Here is a 23,212-nt window from a genome sequence, read left to right on the forward strand (position 1 = left end):
AAGTTAAAATTCCATGTAGTCCATGATACTAAAATTATGGATTGGAACCATGTGGATTGGGATAGCAAGCAGCAGTGCTTAGACCTGTGCTGGTCTCATCTGCCAACCTGTGAAAATCGTGGATTACCTATCACAGTGAATAGAAATGTATGTATGGTTTTCCATATGCTAGTTACAGTGACTTTTTAGTGATCAACAGCGGATACAGTGGGAGTATCTCAGGCATCTGTCTCGAGTCCTCCATCAGTGGCTCGGTACTATGCTGCAATATATGGGGAAGCATATATAGTTTCCATATACAACAGAAAGTGAGAGTGAGAGAGAGAGAAAGAGAGAGAGAGACAGACAGCACTGTGTGGGAATTCTGTTATATAGGCCATTTCCCTGAGGTGCTAGTGACATAAACTGCACCCACATTGGAGTAAATGGCCCTCTTCTGACCCAGGAAGAAGGTATGTGAATCATAAAGGGTAAGACTGTTTTAATTGCAAGGTAGTTTATAAGACACAAAGCATTATTTTATTTATACTTTGTTGACTAAGTTAGTCCCACTAGGTCAATAATCTCTTTTCAGTGGAAGCCCAAGGTGATGCTCATTCTGACTGAGGCAACTTGGCCAGGTCACTGGGGAACTTCCTCTACTCAATACAGCACCCACAGTCTTTACATCTGATGAGTGCATGCCCACATTCCATTCCCAGTGCAGTGGTAGCTGGGAGGATGGTGCACAGCATGGCAGCCAGTGAGACAGGTGTTGAGGTGAATGCCAAATTGTTGGTATCACTTGAAAATAGTTGGGAGGATGTATTTAAAAAGAAAGAAAATGTTAATGAAGTTATGGAAGATAAAGGAGGAGTTATTTCAAAGGAATTTGATCGAGAGGGGAGGAATGGTTGCAGTAATGAGTTATCATTACAACCCTCCAGTCAGGAGGGTTGCAGGATGATTTATTGATGAACTTGATGGAAGAGAATGAGTCAGAGTTTGGAAAAGATGTATCTTGGGAGATGATTTTGGACAAGGTCCAAAAGGATGAAGTGAGGAATATACACAAGAAAATGTTCACAGAAGCAGTAAAGGAGAAAAGAGAAGGAAAAATAGGGAGTAAGAAGATAGAAGAAACAGTAAAAAAGAAGTATGCTGTGTGTATACATAGTAAGGAAGAGAAAGAGATGGACAGATGTAAAATATGGGACACAGTAATTATGTCTTTAGGAATCAAGACACAAGAGGTAAGAGTGTTTACTTTGATAAAAAGAAACATACTGTGACATTTTTGAGGCTAATACAGGATTAGAAACTTTTTTGGGGGAATATGGTAAAAGAAAAGGCATGCATCCATGGAATAATTATATTATTAAGACTTTTTATTGTGAAACACAAAAGAAAGTGCATATACAGTTTTGAAGAGAAACTGTAAAAAGATATCTATTAAAGAACATTTGTAAAGAAGTTAAAAGCATTTCAAAAGTAATAAATAGCAGAAAAGTATGGACTGGGGGATGGGAATGTAATGGTGTTCTGAAACAGAAAATGATAGAATTGCATATATTCCAAGCATGATTAATGTTGAAGGAGATAGAGCTGTTGTAAAGTATTAAGGACAACTGAAAAATATACTTTTTTGTGAAAAAGAGGGGGCATTTTGTAGATAATTTTATATGATAAAAAGAAATATTTTGCATTTGGGGAGTTTGGACTTGATGCAAAAAATGTGGAATAAAATGCGATAAATGTAAACAGACAGTACATTTAAGAATGGATTGTATGAAAAAAACAACAAGAAAAAATGTGTATAGAAGATGTAAGTGAAGATGAAAAAAACAAGGAACAGTTACCGGAGGAAGAGTAACAAAATGATTTTTGTAGAAAAGGCATAATAATATGCAAAATGTAGATAGTGAGAAAAGGGAAAGAGAGGAAGGTGAATTAGAAACTTATTAGTGATGGGGATATATTGACTGGAAGGCAGTTAAAAAGAAAAAAATCTACTGAGGAAAGAGAAATAGAAAAAAGAAATTTCAAGGACTGGGCTTTAAAGCAGAAAACTTATGGAGAGGAGGTATAATTTAAACTTTGTGAGTAGAAACCTGTTCATGGATAGTGGTACTATATAGTACAACAGTTTCAATAGTGGGTTTTACTGAAGTTAGATTAAGACAGCTATTAGTGGTAGATCTAAGGTGGGAGAACATAGATTACAGACTTACAGCAGAATATGCTTATGTAACATATAAAGAGAGAGAAACGTTATTTAAAGACCTACTGTATTACATAATTGTAAATATGTATATTATAGTAACTGGCAATTTTAATTTTGATTTAAGGAATAAAAATAAAAAATAAAGGTTAGATAAGAAAAAAATGAGGGAAGTTATGAAGTGTGGAAACCTAGTCATGGGGAATATAAATACAAATACATATAGCAGAAGAAATGTTAAAACAAAGATTGATTAAATCTTAGTTTTATAAAAGTATAGAAATAATCGTAGTAGAAGCAGTGGAAACAGGATTTTCAGACCATATGGCAATATGGATAATAATAGAAGAAAAATAAAGAACATATAAAAATTGGAAAAGTAATTCAAATAATAAATGAGAAAGTATGGACTGAAAAAAGAAAAGATTATATATTGGGGTTATGTAAAGACCATATAAGTGTGAGAAAGTTTTATAAGTGGACATAATGGTGGATGGCATTTAAATACAAATATAAAAGTCAAAGTAAACTTTATTGTCATACAGATCTACACAGAGGAAAAAGTGCATATAACTGCATGAAATTTCGATACTCGGGCTCATACCATAAGAATGACAATTTACAGAATGAAGGTAGACTAAATTAATAAAAAAATAAGCAGTAAAAATAAAAAAAAAATCAAAATTAGATACTAAAAATAAGTAAAGTAAAAAAAATTGAAAGCTTTTTTACAACAGAAACAAAAATAAAACAACAACAGGAACAGACTCAGCAGAAATATAAAGATATATAAAAATAGTACTATAAATTAATAAAAAAGGCACACCTAAAAATTACCAATCACCAATGTATGCCATAAAGTTACAGTTTACAGTTTTCATAGTACAGATAGAGACATATAAAGAAAGCTATGCAGAGAGTTATGTCAATAACAATGAGATATTGCACATAAATAATGTTTTACTCATTTAACGGGTTAGGCTATGTGTTTCTTGTTCAGCAGTCTGATAATGTGTGGGAGAAGCTGTTATGGAATCTAAGTATAAAAGAACTGGAACGTAGAGTAAGAAAAAAAAGAGTAAATGGAAATGTAGACTAAGATTTTAGAAACTTTAGAGAGAAATGTGAACGTGTGTTATAGAAAAGAAGAAATATATAAAAGAAATCAAGAAAAAATGAAGGGGTTGTTGTATAAACAATTTTTTTTTGTAAGGAAAAAAGGAAGACTTATCTCTATATTTAAGTAAAATGGTAAAAGAAGAAATTGGTGTAATGAGAAAAATGAAAAATAAAAAGGGAAAGTGGAAAAACAACAAGGAAGTATTATAAAAATTGTGTTACAGTATGTTAAAGAGATTGTAAAGAAAAGAGAGATGAAAATGAATGGAAAGTTAAGCAATTTACAAAAGAAAGAAAGAAACATGTTAATAAACAGATCACTCTAATGGAAATAGATTTGGTGATAAAAAAAGTTAAATCTTAATTCTGCAGCAGGTTCAGATGGTATAGGTTATTTAAAGTATAAGTATATGAAGCAATGGCAAAAAGAAATCTTAGTATGTATATTTAATGAATAGCTAAATTATGGTATTTGTTATACACGAATAAGTAGTGGAATTATGAGATTTATTTGGAAGAAAGGAGAGAAGGAAAAAAATAATAGATAGAGACCAGTGGTGTTAAATAATACTGATTATACTATATTTATGAAAATAATGCAAATAAGATACATAAGGTATTGGAAATAATATTTATGGAGTTAAAGGTAAAGGATTTATTAATGATTGTCAGAGAAATGCTAGATGATATTAAAAAAGAAAATTATGAAACAAAACTATTGGTAGGGGATATAAATAAAACATTTGATACAATAGAGCATGATATGTTATGGAAAATAGTGGAAGGATACAATTTTAGTAAGTGATTTCAGAAAGTAATTAAATAAGATTATAGGAATAGCAAAACAAGAATTTTGATAAATGGTTGGTTAAGAGACAGAAATGAATAGGGGTTTAACACAAGGTTGCCTGATGAGTAGTACTTTATTTCTGATAGTAATGAAGTGGCTACTAAAAAGAAAAACAAATGAGAAAAGCACAGTACAAACAGAATAATGGTATTGGATATTCTGTCATCATGTCTTATGCAGATACACACATACATATAGGTATTTCAAACATGGGAATTAATGCCCTTCTAGTCTGCCAATGTACCAAAACAGTTGTTCCCATAATAAGTGTCCAGGCTGTTCTTAAAAGATATCTAAACTAGTGCTTACTTTAATGTAGTTTGGTAGACTGCTCCATGCATCAGCTGCTCTCTCAGAGAACCAATTAGTGCACTTCTCTCTCCTGTAAAATCTTCTGCATAGGTTGTCTGATGATTTTGTACTACTTCTTGATAACCCCAAACACTGCCAGAGATAGTTGTCCCTAAGTACCCCATGCACCTGAATAAGATCACCTCTAAAGTATCTATAGGTTCATAGGTAGGTACTAGGCTATCTGCCTGAAGGCATTTATAAGCCTAGCCAGAATGTGTTGGCTTTCGCTGCCCCCTTAGATTAGTTCCCTGTGCCTCTGTCCAGCAGAGCCACTGAAATGATCACCGGGGTAAACTTTCTGTTTCCCATCCACTCATCAAGGTTTCTCTTGAAGAGTGTTAGCGAGGATCTCTGTCTAATGTAGATTGGAATCTTGTTCCAAAACATGGGAAGTCTCTGGGACAGGAATCTATCCCTCCAGCACGTCCTATTTATTGTTGTGGTGAGGTTTAGATCCCTAGAGCATGTGGCTTGATGGGATAAGCTTTTTTTTAGGTGGAGCATGTCCATCAGTTCTGGGTTGGACATGGCTTTGTATGTCAGGCAGAGATCACCTCTGAGTAAGTACAGAAGAGCAGGCTAGCACGTACAGTTGATGCACGGATAAACCACTGAAGAAAACTAAATCCAGCACCCTGAGTGTGTATAGCAAAAAAACGGATTTATTGTAAACCAAACCGGTTTCAGCAGTTAGCTTTCTTCAGGTTGCTGGATTTTGTTTGCAGTAATCACCTCTGAGTAGGCGGTATGCAACCGAGTACAGCTGGAGTTTCTTCAGTTGAGCTGCATAGGGCATCTGGTTGAGGCCAGTGATCCTCTTGGTGAGGTACTTCTGTGGTCTTTCCAGCTGTTGCAGGTGTCTTGTAAGATACATCCGAAATGGGGTATTGTACTCCATGAGGGGTCTGATGAGCGATGAGTAGAGGGGCACAATGACCTCTTTTGATCTGGATGCGAACCCTTTTGTGATAAGGTGGGCCATGCAGAAGGATTTTCTAACCACTTTGGCAATGTGATTATCAAAGGAGAGATTACTATCTACTTGGGTCCCCAGCTCCCTTATTACATCTTCCATATTTAGGGGACTACCGCCTATGTGGTAGTTTGTGAGTACTTTGTTTTTTCCAAAGAGGATGACTATGCACTTTTTGGCATTTAGCTTGAGGCCATGATTTTAACACCAGGTATCCGTCTCAGTGGGACCCTTTTGGAGGATATCTTTGTCAGCTGGGGAGTCAGTTATAGCCCCTAGTTTGCAGTCATCTGTGAAGTTGGTCAGCCATAGTCCACCTGTGCTTACCTGTACCTCTGAGAAGTATATGCCAAACAGGAGGGGTCCTAGGACTGAGCCCTGGGGAATGCCACTTGTAACTGGTTTAGAGTCAGACCTAGCTCCCACAACTCTTACCATGTGGGTTCTGTCAGTGAGCCAGTTGGCAACCCATCTTGTGACGTAGGGGTTTATGTTCAGGCTGGTGAGTTTGTCTATAATACCAGAAAGGGGAATGGTGTTGAAGGCCTTTGTGAGATCTAGGTAGGTTGTGTGTACCACCTTTCCCTCATCTATAGCCTTGGTAACTGTCTCAAAGAAATCCACCAGGTTTAGGAGGCATGACCTGCCCTTAACAAAGCCAAACTGGGTAGGGTCCGGTGTTTGGAGGTTCCCGATGTCTCTGTTAATGAGTTCCATGATGATGCGCTCCATAGCCTTGCAGACCAAGCTAGTCAGGCTTATTGGGTGATAGTTCCCAGGGTCTTTTGTGGCTTCACCTTTGTGGAGCAGAATAACTGTTGATGTGTGCCACTCTATGGGTATGTAAGCTGTGGAGAGGCTGAGTTTGAACGGTGTGTTTAGGTGAGGGGTTAGTTCATCTTTGAGCTCCTGTAGAACGCAGCCTGGGACACATTCCGGTCCCATTGATGCTGTGTTTTTGGGTTTGGAGAGGGCTATTTTAACCTGAGTGTCTGTGATTTCAGGGGCTCTACATTCTTCTGGTATGGTTATGGGCCCTTTTGGGGGTGAGAGGGGGATGAAGTTTGCGCTGAACCTGTCTGCCAGGATGTTGGCAATATCGGTCAGTTCAGTGTATTTTATACCTTTCTGCAATAACTCTGAGCAGATCTGAGCATTGCCACTTAGATTCTTGACATAGCTAAAGAATGCCTTGTGTTTATCTTTGGAGTCCTTGGCAATTTTTCTTTCGAAACTCTCCTTGGATGATTTTATGAGGGATCATAGTTTCTTGCCGATACTGATCAGGGATGTCTTCCCTTCTTGGGATTTTACTCTTTTCTGTACTAGTTTCCTCCTCCTATTTTATAGTTTGTTAATGGCAGAAGTCCACCAGACTGGTTTCCTTTTCTTGGAGAAGTGAGTTTTTGGTTTTGCTTGGGATAGCACGATCCATGCATTCTTGTAGGTGCCCATAGAATGCATTAGTAAAGGATTTTGCAGCTTGGACAACATTATCCTTTAGCATGTGGCCTTTGGAAACTTTCCACCTCGGTCTTAAGTAACGTGAAGTTTGCTTTTGAAAAGTTTTTCACGGTGGTTTCCTTGTCCGGTGGTAAGGGCAGAATGTGGAAATCCAAAGTGATTTGTTTATGGTCAGATCTAACCAGCGAGGGGTTGACCTCTGGTGTGGAGCACCAGTCACTCATGTTAGTGATGACCAGGTCCAATATGTTGTCACCTCTGGTGGGAGTGTTGACCAGTTGATCCAGGGCATTTGAGTTTATAAAATTTAGGAAATGTTGGGCAAGGGAGTTAGTACTTGAGTAATTCTCCCAGTTAATGCTTGGGTAATTGAAATCACCCAATATTAGGGTGTTTGGTAGGACCTTTATATTTACCAGTGTTTCCAGAAATGCAGAATGGGGGTCCTGGGACATGGTGGGTGATCTGTAGCAAGCTACAATTTGAATTGCAGTTTTGCCCATTGTTAGTTGCACATGGATGATCTCTGAAGTATTGTGCTGTGCCACTAACCTGGAGGTCTGGGTATCCTTGATGAATATGGATACGCCCCCACCTTTTGTATTTCGGTCTGGGTTCTGTGGCCGAAATGTATGGTAGGAGTTGTAGCCTGTTAATGCTGGGGTGCTCTCTGGAGCCTTAATCCAGGTTTCTGTTACTGCACATACATCGATTTTCTCCATACTGAGAAATGCCTCGAGTGCGTGCATTTTCAGATTTAGACTTCTGGCATTGAGTAGCATTACCCTCAGTTTTTTGTTACTTGTGCTATTTATGACGGTGGGTTTGTCTTTTGAGCCTTGCCTAAAAAAAGGCACTATGGGGGTTGGCAAGAGCCTTGGTCAGTATTCGAAAACCTAAGGGTGACACGTGCAAGCCGTCTCTAGCAAAGCAGCATGGCTTGTCGAGCATGTCATCCCAGGTGGTCAGACACTGGATCCCCTTTGAATGACACCAGAAACTTAGCCAATTGTTGAAATTGATCATTTTTTCTTTATACCTTGGTATCATTCTTGGTGAGGGCAGGATGCCTGTCAGGGTCAGGGTCAGGGTCATACCGGCCTGGGCTACAAGATCAGAGAGCTCTTCCATGTCTCTTTTCATGTAGTCCAGGGAGGTATGGCTCAGGTCATTCACACCAACATGGACAGTGACAGAGTTGTATTTGTACTTGTTCTGGAGTGACCTGAGTGCTTGTGTTATGTGGGGGATCCTGGCACCTGACAGGCAGCTAACAGTAACCTTCTCTTTATTCAGCCTAGTGAGTGAGACGTCAGTGTGCCTGACTATAGAGTCACCTATTACTAGTATGTTGGGTATGTTATTTTGCCTTAAGGGCTGTGATTGCATGGCACACTGGTTTTGTGAAGTATGTGTTTCATGATTTGTGTTGGGGGTGGAGGTTGCTTGGATGTCTGCTTTGGAGGTCTCTGTTGCTTTTGCAGATTTTTATTTAGAGCCTCCGAGTATGTTTTTATGTATTTGTGTGTTTTTTTGCCGGTGCTGGTTTAATGGGTCTGTGTGAGACTGGTGGTGTGATGCAAGTATTTCCCTTCTCCTCTTGACTGTCTGACCCAGCCTTGGGTTGAGAGAGCTTAGCTTCCAGTTTGTCTGTATAATTGCATCTCTCACATGTATTAGTGTTTGGTGGTAGGAGGAGAGGGTTGTCTGTGTACATGAGGCAGCTGTAACATTGCCTCAAAATGCCCAGCTTCACCAGTTGGACTGGAGAGTATGCCTAAAACTGCCCTTTGGACATACCTGGATAGGTACAGTGAACTGTTTTACTGAATGGCTGGTAAGGTTGAATAGAGAACCTTGTCCTTCTGTACAGTATAGGAGGGTGTAGTGATCAGGTTTTTATGTGCTTGCTATGAGTTTTGAGCAAGTGCCAGGCTGAGAAATGAATGGCTTGAGTGCTTAAGTTGAAAGTTTGTCTAGTTCCAAGGGAAAAATTGAAGAGGAGATTTTGTGGAGCCGCGAATAGTTATACCCTAGCTAACCGGTGCTGCCTGGCGTGCAAAACTGGGCAAATGCGATATTTATAGCAGGGAAATGAAAGAGATAGAAATTAACCCAAAATGGCCAATAAACTACTAATTTCTGGGCTGAAACCACTCCTCCAGGGACAGATAGGCTGCTCAAAGCTCCACTCTCTCACAGGTGAACAGAGAATCTTCCTTCTGTCCAAGTAAGGTATGAGCAAACAGAGATTTGTAACACAGCCCTGAATTCAGCACTTAACCTGAAAACTGGACTATATAGGCCTAGAAAGGCGGGAAACAAGTATATATATATTTTTTTTCAGAAAATAAAGCAGATACAATCAAAAAACACTTTAAATGCACAGAAAAGGATACTTATTGTTATATATCTCAGATCAGAGTTGTAGTCAATGCCCCTAGTAATAAAGTAGGAAGAAATACAAATACAGTAAAAACAGATGAATAAAGTGCACATTTTTATATATATATAAAACAATAGAAAATGAACATACTGATTTAAACAAGTTACCCAATTAACCAGTAAAAACTCAAAACTGAGCCCTGCTCCAACAGTCTTCAGACAAGTTCTAACTGCACACTCCTGCTGCTGGGGTGCAGGGGAACATTCTCCAAAAAAAGTTGGCCTGGATCAGCGCTCAAGTTATACAAACAAAGCTAGATTCAGCAGGCCTGAATCTGGTCTATGCTACAGCAACAAGGCACACCAATTTCAGAAAGAAACATTTCAAATAAACAGACACAATAAGCCTGTGACCAGAAATTCCCATCTCAGAAGGACAGAATCCAGCCTTCCACAAGAGTGCAGACCAAGTGCTTAAACCAGAACCAATACAGTTTAGAATTACAGACACTAAGCCTTCAGTCAGCAACTTCCTACTCAAAAGAATGTAAGCTACCTGTTCTGCCACAACAGTGCAGGCCACAAACCTTCCTAATGTGAAACAACTGGTCTGAAGCCCAAGCGCATAATCCAAAGGCTTAGAATAACAGTTACAATTGAATCGGCTACTAACAAGCAGTAATAAATGCAGCAGAATAAATGCTATTAAGTACTTTTAAGAACAGGCAGCAAGAGCAAAATTAGTAATAAAGTAGGAAGAAACGCAAACACAGTAAAAGCAGATGAATAAAGTGCAAATTTTTTTTGCTTCTCTCTGTATTAGGTAGAATGAGCTAAAGACACTAGACTGGGAGGAGTGTCACAGATCAAATATACAGTAGGGGCGGGCAATTGCAAAGCTACCAAGTATAAAAAGAAAACATCAATAAGGAGGGCAGGGTGGGGGAAAAATAGCACTTTCAACTCAGAAAAATAGCACTTTCAACACAGATCAGAAGCCAGCAAATATAGCTCTAAATCATTCAAGCAAAAACAATTAGGGTACTGTGGAACTTTGGAAAGAAGTGCCAAAAAAATATACTCATCAATTTATATTTCGAGTTGTTTCAGTAGCACTCTCAGTCAGAACTCAATTAGATTCAAGCAATGAATGCAGAGGTAACAAACAGGGAATCTTAATTAGGTTCATAGGTTGGTACTGAGCTATCTGCCCGAAGGCATATATTAGCCCAGCCACATTGTGCGGTATTCACCGCCCCTTTAGTAGTTCCCTAGACCCTTGTACTAGCAGCTAGTACCCTTGGACCCTATCTAGTAGTGCTGTTGGTGTGATCCACGGTGTGAACTTTCTGTTACCCATCCACTCATCAAGGTTCCTCTTGAAGAGTGATAGTGAGGGGCTCTGTCTTATGTAGATCGGGACCCTGTTCCATAGTAAGGGAAGTCTCTGCGAAGGGAATCTATCCCTCCAGCATGTTCTATTCATTGTTGTGTTGAGGTTTATATCCCTAGAGCGTGTAGCTTGAGTAGATTTGGTGTTGCTAAGATGGAGCATGTTCAACAATTCTGGGTTGGACATGGCTCTGTACGTTAGACAGAGATCTCCTCTGAGAAAGTGGTATGCAGCAGAGAACAGTCTTAGCTTTTTCAATCATGCTGCATAGGGCAACTGTTTGAGGCCAGTAATCCTCTTGGTTAGGTACCTTTGTGGTCTGTCCAGCTGCTGGAGATGTCTAGCCAGGTACATTCCAATTGGTGCATTGTACTCAATAATGGGTCTGATGAGGGAAGAGTAGAGAGGCACCATTACATCCTTAGATCTTGATGCGAACCCTTTCATGATCATATGGGTCACATAGAAGGATTTTCTAACCACTTTGGCAACATGGTTATCAAAGGAAAGCTGACTATCTACTTGGGTCCCTAGATCCCTTATTTCTTCTTCAGATTTCAGGGGATTACCTCCTATGTTGTAGTTTGCGGTTACTCTGTTTTTTCCAAAGGGGATTACTACGCATTTTTTTGCATTTAGCTTGAGACCATGGCTTTGACACCATGCATCAGTCTCATTTAGGCCCTTCTGGAGGATCTCCATGTCGGCTGGAGACTCTATTATAGCACCCGGTTTGCAGTCGTCCGCAAACTTAGTCAGCCACAGCCCTTCCGTGCTTGCCTGTACTTCTGAGAAGTATATGCCAAATGGGGGGGCCCCAGGACAGAGCCCTGAGGCACACCACTCGTTACTGGTCTGGATTCAGACATAGATCCCGCTACTCTTACTTTATGGGATCTGTCTGAGAGCCAGTTTGCGATCCATCTTGTGACGTAAGGGTTTATGCCTAGGCTGGTGAGCTTATCAATAATACCCGAATGGGCAATGGTGTCAAATGCTTTAGCAAGGTCAAGGTAAGCTGTGTGTACCTCCTTTCCCTTATCTATAGCCTGAGTAACTGTCTCAAAGAAATCCACCAGGTTCAGGAGGCATGATCTGCCCTTGATGAAGCTGAACTGTGTGGGGTCCAGCGACTGGAGGTTCCCAAGCTCTCCATTTATGAATTCCATAATGATTCACTCCATAGCCTTACAGATCAGACTGGTCAGGCTTATTGGTCGGTAGTTCCCAGGGTCAGTTGTGGCCCCACCCTTGTGTAGCGGGACCACCGTTGCCGTGCGCCATTCTCTGGGCACATATCCTGTGGAGAGGCTGAGACTGAACAGGGTGTTAAGATGCAGGGTTAATTCCTTTTGGAGCTCGCGTATGACACAGCCTGGGACACCATCTGGCCCCATGGAGGCAGTGTTTTTAACTTTAGATAGAGCCTTGTTAACCAACGTATCAGTATTAATTGGACTTACACAATCCCCTGGAATGGTAATACGCCCTGTAGGTGGTGGTGGTGGGGGATTTGCACTGAACCTGTCAGCCAAGATGTTGGCAATGTCAGAAGGGTCAGTGTATTTTGTTCCATTTTGTACCAACTCAGAACAGACCTGAGTGTTGCCATTTAGGTTTCTGACGTAGCTATAGAAGGCCTTATGGTTATCCTTGGCATCCTTGGCAACTTTCTTTTCAAAATTAGCTTTAGTTGACTTGATGAGGGCCCTCAATTTCTTACTAATGCTGATCAGGGATGATTTTTCTACTTGAGATTTGGCCTTTTTTTGTATAAGTCTCCTCCTTTTATTGTAAAGTTTGCTTATGGCTGGGGTCCACCAGACTGGTTTCTTCTTGCTTGAGGAAGGAGTCTTGGTTTTATTTGGGATAGCACGGTCCATGCAATCCTGAAGATGCATAAAGAGTGCCTTGGTGTAGGATTCCGCATCCTGGATATCATTATCCTTCTGCAAGGGAATAGTGAAGCTTTCCACTTCGGATGCAAGTAGTTTGAAGTTTGCTAGCAAGCCTTGAGACAATCAGATAAAACACGCATGTTGTTTGGCCAGTATTTAACAGAGCAGGATTAAGGCTGGGGGAAAAATAGCACTTTCAACTCAGAAAAATAGCACTTTCAACACAGATCAGAAGCCAGCAAATATTATAGATCTTAATAGCTGCTTTGTGTGCCCAAACTGTTTTTCATAAGATTTTGTAAATATATCTATAATCTCTTGTGTCTGGGAATAAATTTTTGTATATAATTTTTTTCAAATTTTTCATGATCTCATCTCACACTATGCTTAATTTGTTTGTCCAGCTTTTTTATTTCAGTTTTCAAAGTTGTAGTTCAGCCTCTTTTCCATTTCTTAGATTTTTTTGTCTCTCACCTTAATCAGGTATCTTGTTCTTATGGAAATATATACTCCTGACATTGTATGCCTAGATACAGATGATAAACATTTCTTTTTTTATTTGTTTGCACTCAAGTAATTTTTCTTTCAAAACATTCTACATCCCTTCTTCAGTTTTTTTTCCAGTGAATGAGTCACTCCAATTAGTTTTATAGTGACTGTTTTGCTTACATATAATCTGTAAATAATTTTATGTGCATTGGTTTATATTTCATTTTGGCAGAATTGTCTAGCAACAAATTAACCTTTATTAACCCCATTATCACTGCACATCACCAGTGGTAAAACTTGACATGAAGTAACAATAGTTTTTTAGGAAAACCCACAATGTATAGTATGTTACTTTCCCTGGTAGTTTTTTTTACAATCTGAACCAACTGCTGTTCATGAACATACATTGTGAATAACTTCCTTACTAATGCTGTTGAATCAATATTATTCCAGTCTGTTTCTGGTATATTTAAGTCCCCAGCCACTGTTATTCTTCTCACTTGTGTTTCATACAAGAAATGTATGAATTCCTCTAGGTCATCAGCACTTGAATTTGGTGGTCTATACACTCCAGCAATTGTTATATGTTCCAGGATTGTCTTTATTGTCACAGTTACACAATCTATAGTAACAGTGTTATCATTGAACATGTAGTAATCACAGGTCTCATAACTATCTTTAATCCCTATCATAACACCTCCACCTGATTTAGTGTTAGAATGTCTATTACAGTAAAACATGTATACCCTGACAGAACTGGTTTCCAGTCATTCTTCGTTAACCATGTTTCACAAACAGTAACAACATCACTCTTGTGGGAACAAAGCAAATTTTTCAATAATAAAACTTTATTATTAATGCTGCTAGTATTAACAACCATCAGAGATGCATCAAATATTGCTATCTGTGAACTGTTGACTTTTCAACCCGACAAAAATCTGGCCTTGTGCGAAGGATATTATTCTTTTGACCAAAGACAGTAAAATGATGGAAGAAGCGATTTTATTTATAAATAATAGTTGGGATGTCACTGAAATAGAGAAAAAAAAGTAAGAGATTTGGTTTAGAGAGAATTTAAAGGAAATTTGGAAGAAAAGAAATATGGGCCTTAGGAATAAAATTTGGTGTATGGGTGTTGTTAGGGAGCAATGGAAGAACATTTTGCATGAACCAAAATGAATTAGTGCCACATGGAATTGGTATAGATTATCTTTTAGAAAGAAAGTGCATTTGATTAATTCCATGTGGATGGAAAAATAGCCAATGTGGCTGGAGTATTTATGATACCAAAAGATTTGGAAAAACAGCTTATCGTATTGATGCTTAGATTTATTTGGCGATCTAGGTTAAACCCAGTTAAAAGAGGATTATTATATATGGATAAAGAAGAATGGGGTTTGACTCTCTTGAACCCTATGGGGCATCATTGAATTTGTATAGGGTGTTAAAATGGATAAATGAAAAAGAAATCAAATTAGTAGTAAGATTATTTACAAAAAATATGAAAGGGAATGAAATGTAATACAATTGAAGAAGAGGGAGAGAGACTGGAGAAATGGAGAAATCAAGATATATCCAGACAAAATAAAATATGGAAGTTAAGTATAGGAGAGGCAATTGAAAATAGGAAATTATGGTACAAAAACATAATGATGAAAAATTGCTGTGTGAATACATAGGGGTATTTGTCAGAAGAACAAATAAAAGCTGTAAAACAAAGAAGTAAGTGGTGTATGCAGAATGTAGAATGTCAAGCTTTTTTATGGAGTTTACAAATTAATTGATTGCTGGTAAAAGGAAATATGCCTTATAAAAAGTAAATGAAAGGATATGTATATTTTGTTGTGAATTAGAAACTGTAGAATAGATTTTTAACATTTAAAAGAGTAAAGAAATGATGGAAAAAATAATAGAGAAGAATATTTTGAAAGAAATACAAGGCTGTAAACAGATACATGTGGATATAATTGAATATATTTTTTAATGAGAAATGTAGTAAGGAGTATGTCAAAAATATGGTTAAGAAAATGTTCTGTATTGTATGGATAATATGGAATGAAAGATTGAATGAGATTATGTTTAATGGAAATTGGGTAATACCTAATATAATAAGAAAAATGTATTTTTATTTATTTATTTTATTTTATTTGGCATTTCTTTACAGAGAAAGTCTGACTGGCATGAATCTGTTTTCAGTGGAGATCAACGGAGAAAGCTCCAATATACATAGTTCAATTAATTAAATACATATTATCACATGACATGCAGTAACAGTATCATCAGAGGCCCTAAAAGAGGACTGAGTGACAAGAGAGGGCTTATAAAACTTGATTTTAGACTAAGATTTGACTCCCAGTTTTCAAATGGAGAGTATGAGTATTTGGGAATTAATGTTTTTCTGATGATAAAAAAGTGAAAGCAAGAAAGAAAGAAAATAAAAGAACGGAAAAGCTGGAGATACAATGGATGAGTGGAGGGGAGGAAATATTGGGCATATGTAGTAGACAGACAGGGTAATGGAAACTCTTAAGAGACAGGTGGGGGGTGATATATGGAAGCCTGACTGCAAATTGCTATGTGTATTTGGAGCGGATAAGTATAGGAGTGCTTAAGAATCAGATTATTATTAGCTATTGTTTGCAGTGGTGCAGTGGTAGTGTTGTTGCCTCACAGCAAGAGGTTCTCCCGTTCGATTCTCAGCTAGTGTTTCCTGGGAGTGCCTTTTGTGTGGAGTCTGCATGTCCTCCCCGCGGGTCGAGTGACGTTCCAAAAGACATGTGTGAATGGGCATGCCTTTGTTGAAGGCTGGGCATCGAGCTGGCAACTCGGCATGGTGATAATCTACTGCCAATTATTAGCGGACTGGAGTTCCGCTGTGGCAACCCCTAACTGGGAGAAGCCGAAAGACAACATTAGCTATTGTTCTTGTCAAAAAGAAAATTGCCCCAAACTAAAAAACAGCAGATCATTTAAATTTAGAGGAACAGGAAATGTTGGACTAGATAAGGAAGATATTTGATAGTGGCAAAGGGCAGAATAGGCAAAAGAAAATGGGAAAAAACTAGGCTCTTATATTCCCACAGTGGAAAACCAGCTGAGAAGACTGACCCTCAAAACACGATATCAGGAAAAAGACATTGGTGTGGTAGTAAAAACAGGAGTGAAAATGCAGACCACAGTAACCAAGGAAAGTAAGATGTTAGACTGTATCCCTAGGAAGTAGTGCAAATATAAAGCTGATCCCTGGTGAGGCCCGAGCTGTATTACCATGCTGAACTTTGGTAGCTGGGTTCCAAATGAAAGTGCAAGGAGCACATTTCGCTCTTTGAAGCAGTGAGATTAATCATGCTTCCGTTGCTTACACCTGCATACTTGTGCTTTATTTGTATTTCACAATCCCCTTAGTACTTTTGCATGACCTATCAAAGCGACTGTATAGGGCTTTTCTAGACATGTGCTATAGTGCTTAAAATATTTTTCAAAGTCATGGTGCAGCAGTTAGCATTGTCGCCTCACAGCAAGAGGTTCTCCCGTTCGATTCTCGGGTGGAGGGCCTTCTGTGTGGAGTCTGCATGTCCTCCCCGTGGTTGAGTGACATTAAAGACATGCAGGTAGGTGTGCACATGAATGGGCATGCCTTTGTTGAAGGTTGGGCATCGGGCTGGCAACTTGGCACCGTAAAAGCCACTGCCAATCATGAGTGGACCGGAGTTCCGCTGTGGTGACCCCTAACCGGGAAAAGTGCAGTATGTCAGATCTTATTTTTCTTGTTGATCCTGGTTCATATCAGTGTAAAACATTAATGCTGCCTGCTAAAGCCCTGACATTGGTTTGGGTTCAGTTAGCGGCTTGGTCATCCGAGTTACTGGTAGGGCTGATGGCCATGCCTGTCCAAGAAAGGAAGGGAATGGTGCATACACAGGGCACACTAGAAGCTAGGAAAACTGCTGCAAGAGTTTTTCTTGGGAATGGGTGGGGTAGCTTGCTGACATCAGCTCATTGCACTATTTAAGTTTAGATTGATACAGTTTGCCCATTGTATGTCCCAGCCACAGGTTGTTACCAGACATGTGAGGAGGAGCTGAGGGAATGATAGATAAAAACTTTCCCGGCAAACAATATGGCATTGACAGGGGATATCTTGATCTTATCACCCTCCCTAACCCTGATGAGAATTATGCTGGGAGAGGGAGGCACAGTGCTGCAGTAGATAGCTCTGTCACCTCACAGCAAGAGGTTCCCTGGTTTGATTCTTGGCTGGAGTGCCTTTTGTGTGGAGTCAGCATGTCCACCCTGTGTTTATGTGGGTTCCAGTTTCCTCCCACAATAAACTGGCCATAGGGTGTGAATGTAAGTATGTGGTGTGGAAGAACAACTTCTGCATGGCTAGCCACCAGGTGGTTTGAAGCTTGACTCTAGATAATTGTCACTGTTGAAGTGACATCCCAACTCCATGTGAAAAATGGGAAAAGGGGTTATAGATGGATGGATGGATTAATAGATGGATGGAGGAAGACAGGCCAAGAGAAATAAGTAGATCCAGTGAATGAGAAAAGGCACTGGCATCCACTAATGGCCAGTTGTGGGAGGTAAAAAATAGCCAAAAATAGTTGATATCAGCAGGACTCCAAAATGTGTTACATAATGATTTGTACTTCATTTTGAGTAACACATTTTGGTATAGTCACTAGTGCATTGCTTTTAGTCTTCCCCTAACATATTTTGAACTACTTGCTAGCTTGCTTGGGCAACATTATTGTATCTCCTTAACCAAGTGGTGATCAGGGTAGTAAAACAAAAGGTTAAAGCCAGCACACTATGTATGATTAAAACCCAGCATTTATGCACAGTTAGCATGAAGGATTGAACCTGCTGGGTGCAGAAGGTCAACAAAGTTAATGTAAGTGAGTGGAGCATTGACAAGTACATACGTAGTGATGCTGCAGCCTCAGAGTAATAATAGGGTGCAGAGACTAGATCCAGGTGATTCGTCTTAAGCGTGTCTGCCAGATTTTATCTACTTGGGTCATACTTCTGTTTTTGTTATTTTCTCACAAATGCTTTACATTTTGCAGAGTTTTACAACCATTAACACTAAACACAAGACTCTTGTATTCCACAGGTATGGGCATTTCTCTGGCATTAACAGGAAAGTGCAGCTTACCTATTTGCCCCATGGCCTGACCAAAACATCAAGTGAGGAGGAAGGTAAGGAGTCTTTCTAATCTGAATTTTCATTTCTTTCCTAATTTACCACTTTTACAAGTCACAACCTCACATGTAAAAGCTAAATGAAGCTGTTGTGCTAAGAAAAAACATTTTATTTCATAACTGTTTTCTAGTACGTCATCATTGAGTTACATGAAGAATAACTGTTTTGGTGGAGAGCTGCAGGTATTTGTTATTTTAGTTAAGTGTTGGTTTGAACTTAGCTTTTGTATGTTGTGCAGGTTTAGTAATGAGAATCTGCTCAGGTCTAACTCAGAAATAATCGCTGCTAATGAACAGACATTAGAAGGCAGCATCTATCCATAAGCAACTAGTTAGTGCAGTGAATACTGCCTTTATTCCCATATTTTAAAACCTGCATTATGCCTACACCCTTCTTTGAACTTGCTGAGACTGACACATAATGTTACATCCAATGTTCAACATCATGTACAGCAGTGTGACTTTAATGCTTTTAGGTACTCCGTGTTCCTGACGAGTTTTTGATATAGGCAACAGAGCCTTAAACTATTGTTTTCTAGTAGATACAGTAGATACAGTTTATTTAGAATTATCAAAGGCTTTTGATCCAGTTTCATAATTTTCAGGTCTTAGTAGACCTGGTGTGTGTGTGTGTGTGTATATGTACATATGTGTGTATATATATATATATATATATATATATATATATATATATATATATAGAGAGAGAGAGAGAGAGAGATTTTTTTTTCATTAAGCCCTCACTTAAAAGCTGGTTGTTAAAATTGCAGTGAAAAGGTAATTGATAGAGACTTCCGTCAATTTCTTGATGAAGTTAAACTATTAAGGGTTTCTCATGTTGATCAGTAATATGTCCCATATTTTTGGGTATATATTTGTCTCAAATGTTTAACCATGTGTTTCACTTGGCCTCTCTTAATTTGTCTTTTGTGGATTTTCTACTCTCAGGTCCTTAATTTTCTTATGAACTTCTTGCCAGATGGATGAGCTCTCACTGGATAGCCAATCTTTCTAGAATTCCCTTTTCCACCCAATCCTTAGAAACTCCCTAGTGATACTGATAATGCCAGTCTGCAAAATAATCCTAGCCCCAAAAATTCTCAGTTATTCCCTCTTGTTCACAGAAGTAGTTGGAAAAAAGTTTGTCTGCTTTGTGTTTTTTTTTTTATTTTCAGTAGGTAGTGTTGATCATTTATTATATTAAGTTTTTGATGTGCCTTCCTCAAGTAAAGATAATTGAGACTGGTAATTAAAGACATGTACACCTATTAAGATTTTTTGAAAAGCTGTCTGAAGTGTGTCTTCTGGGCATATTATTGCAAGAGGTTGATGGGTGAAATATTTGTAAGCTTAAAGATATTGTAAATACTGAAAGATAATTCAAAGATATGCTGCATGTTTAGATTAAAATAAAGCCTTTGATAATATAAACCATTTAGGTTCATAGGTAGGTACTAGGCTGTCAGCCCTGGGGCCTATACAAGCCCAGCCAAAAAGGTACCCTGGCTTTTGCCACCCAAGAAAATTATTTTCCTGTGCCACTGTCGAGCAGAGCCACAGAGGTGATCCCCGGGGTGAATTTCCTATTTCCCGTCCAATCATCAAGATTTTTCTTTAAGAGTGCTAATGAGGAGCTTTATTTGATATAGATAGGTAGTTTATTCCAGAGTATGGGAAGTCTCTGGGAAAGGAATCTATCCCTTCGGCATGTTCTGTTTATTGTGTTGACAAGGTTTAGGTCCCTAGAGCGTGTAGCTCGGAGGGATTGGGATTTCTTTAAGTGGAGCATGTCCAACAGCTCTGGATTTGACATAGCTTTGTATGTTAGGCAGAGATCACTTCTGAGTAGGCAATATGCGATGGAATAAAGCTGGAGTATTTTGAGACTGTCTGCGTAGGTTATCTGTTTGAGGCTGGTAATCCTCTTTGTGAGGTATTTCTGTGGCCTTTCCAGTTGTTGTAGATGTTTTGTGAGATACATACCAAATACCATACTCTATAATGGGTCTCATGAGTGATGAGTAGAGGGGAACAATGACCTCTTTTTTTCTGGATGAGAAACCTTTTGTGATGAGGTGTGCCACGTAGAAGGATTTCCTGACTACTATGGCGATGTGATTATCAAAGGAGAGACTACTGTCCACCTGTGTCCCAAGGTCTCTTATCACACTTTTGGTGTTAAGTATACTACCACTTATGTTGTAGTTCATGGATACAGAGTTTTTACCAAAGGGGATGACAATGCACTTTTTGGCATTGAGCTTGAGGTCATGGCTTTGACACCAGGCATCTGTCTCAGTGAAGCCCTTTTGTATGATGTCCACATCATTAGGAGTTTCAATTATGGCTCCTAGTTTGTAGTCATCTGTGAACTTTGTTAGCCAAAGACCTTCTGTGTTAGCCTGTACTTCAGAGAAGTAGATACCAAACAGGAGAGGACCCAGGACTGAACCCTGTGGTACTCTACTTGTCACTGGTCTGAAGTCGGATTTGGAGTCTGCTACTTTCATAGTGTGGGTTCTGTCAGTGAGCCATTTGGCAACCCATCTTGTGACATAGGGATTTATACCTAGTTTAGTGAGTTTATCTATAATTCCAGAGTGGGGGATGGTGTCGAAAGCCTTGGCAAGATCTAGATAGGCTGTGTGAACCACCTTACCCTTGTCTACGGCTTTGGTGACTGCTTCAAAGAAGTTTATCAGGTTTAGGAGATATGATCTGCATTTTACAAACCCGAACTGGGTGTGGTCCAGAGTTTGGAGATTACCAGTGTCTTTGTTTATAAGTTCCATGATGATACGTTCCATGGCCTTGCAGACCGGGCTCATCAGGCTAATGGGGCAGTAGTTCCTGGGGTCTGTGGTGGCTCCCCCCTTGTGGAGTGGGATAACCATTGTGTTTAATATAGTAAATGAGGTGCACTGTCTGTAGCATAGATGATTGATTAAAATTGATTGAACAGAAGAATCAGAAAAATAAAAATTAAATGGTAACATAGCTGATGAAATTCAACACACCATCAGTGTTCCGCAGGGGTCCATACTGGGACCCTATTTAATATCATCTCCTGTATTCTAATAGGTCTAAGTGGCATGGCTATAGTGAAATATGATATGACACTAAATTGTTACAAAGTATTAATACTATAAGAAGCATTGGACCAGGCCTTTGCATAGCCTGTTAACTATTGTTTTTACAATAATTTTAAAGGAAACATTTGGTAAGATTTGAGTACCAGGCTTATGCTTATAGTACAAGGTAACATAGGTATAAGTGAAGTAAAAGCATAAAATTTGTAGGACTACTGATAGTCAGATATTATTTATCCAGTGCATTGCATCTAGAAGTAAATAAGTTAAATGCTGCATTAATTCCCTCTGTCTTTGTATCTATTAGAATGTGTGACTGGAGTGCTAGTCAGTCAAATCCAACAATTCACAGCTCCTTTTTCCCATTTTTGCACACTAGGTCAGGGTGTCACTTCTTCAGTGACAATCATCCAGAGCCAAGGTTTACACTGCCAGGTGACTAGCCCTGTCATGGTAGTTCTTCCAAACCACACACTTACAAGCACACACACCTATGGCCAGTTCAGTGTTCATATGTCCAGGATGTCTTTGGAATGTGGGAGGAAACCGGAGCACCTGGAGGAAACCCATATGAACACAGGGAGGACATGCAGACTCCGCACAGAAGGCACCCCAGCTGAGAATCAAACTAGGGAACCTCTTGCTGTAAGGCAACAGCACTATGTCTTTGTTTAATACAGATATTAGAAGCAGATTAAAATATGCATGCTCATTGGGTATAAATATGTGGACTTGCTAGAACATTAAAATAAAAACTTGACAGTACGAGAAGAAAGTGGGGATTGTAAATAAAACATTTATAGCAAGTGTGTGAGTTGACCACTCTTTTGTACATGATAATGATGTTGATGTGGAAAGTAAAACATAACCCTCAGTTAGATCCCACTCCTCTAAAACACAAAATAATATCAGTTTCTTAAAGCATAGGTCTAAATCAGTCAAAGCTTGCAAATGTTTCCTAAAACATTTGTGAAACTATACTTGCCTGATCAGAGAAGGCTGTGAAAAGCTGCATTGAATGCAAACAATGAACTTAAAACAAGTTACTAATCCCATTGATCATCTTTCCCTTTGGTGAAGCACAGCCATTACCATTGTCTGTGTCCAGAGAAAAGATCACAAAAAATACAAATCTTGTATCAAAAAGAACACAAGATATCCTTCCATCCATTTCTCCTGGTATAACATTTATTTGTAGGTCTCATTAAAGGAGTCAGCATGACTGTCATTAAATTGCACTTCTGATTTTTGGAGCTGTGAGCCCCTAACTGTATCTTTTCCTTCTAGGGATACAATTCTGTAGCCTATAACTTAATGTTCTTGAGGTAGTTGGTGACACAGTGAAGAATATCTGCCTCTTGTTGGTTCCTCTTTGGGCCACCATTCATACATGTCTTTAAATTTTATGAGTTTTTAAGAAAATTGATTGATGTGATCCACTGGTTATTTTATTAACTGCCATTAGTCCCAGTTATAATTGGAATGCCTCTGTGAGGAATATCATCAACATTTTTGCCAAAAACATTGTTGGGGATCCTATTTCCTGAGACAGACTGATTAATTTATCTCATTCAATAGCTAGGCTATCTAATCCTTCACAGGCAGGCTGTATTTAAAGAATTGCAGCATAAGGCTGTTTACATGGACTTTACTGATCATGACCAACTTCTTTGAATTCTGCCTAGTAAAAAAGAGACAGTTTTGAGAGTTAAGGTGTTGTCTTTGGGTCACCAGCTTAGTGTGAGTGTTTTAAGTGCCTGGAGTTCCATTTTCCTCCATGGACTACA

General features: G+C 38.9%; 1 protein-coding gene across 2 annotated transcripts in view; it reads left to right on the top strand.

Annotated features, from left to right (window-relative positions):
* The window catches only part of LOC122806915 (inositol hexakisphosphate and diphosphoinositol-pentakisphosphate kinase 2-like), a 1,544,141-nt gene that overhangs the window by 816,877 nt on the left and 704,052 nt on the right, over positions 1–23,212 (top strand). For both annotated transcript variants that reach the window (XM_044077730.1, XM_044077729.1), the window contains one exon: positions 18,248–18,333. In XM_044077730.1, the coding sequence (XP_043933665.1) occupies positions 18,248–18,333 (86 nt within the window). The remainder of the gene's footprint in view (positions 1–18,247; positions 18,334–23,212) is intronic.

This window comes from Protopterus annectens, chromosome 7.part0 (genome assembly GCF_019279795.1).
Source record: "Protopterus annectens isolate FY-2018-M chromosome 7.part0, PAN1.0, whole genome shotgun sequence".
NCBI classification, from domain to species: domain Eukaryota; kingdom Metazoa; phylum Chordata; order Ceratodontiformes; family Protopteridae; genus Protopterus; species Protopterus annectens.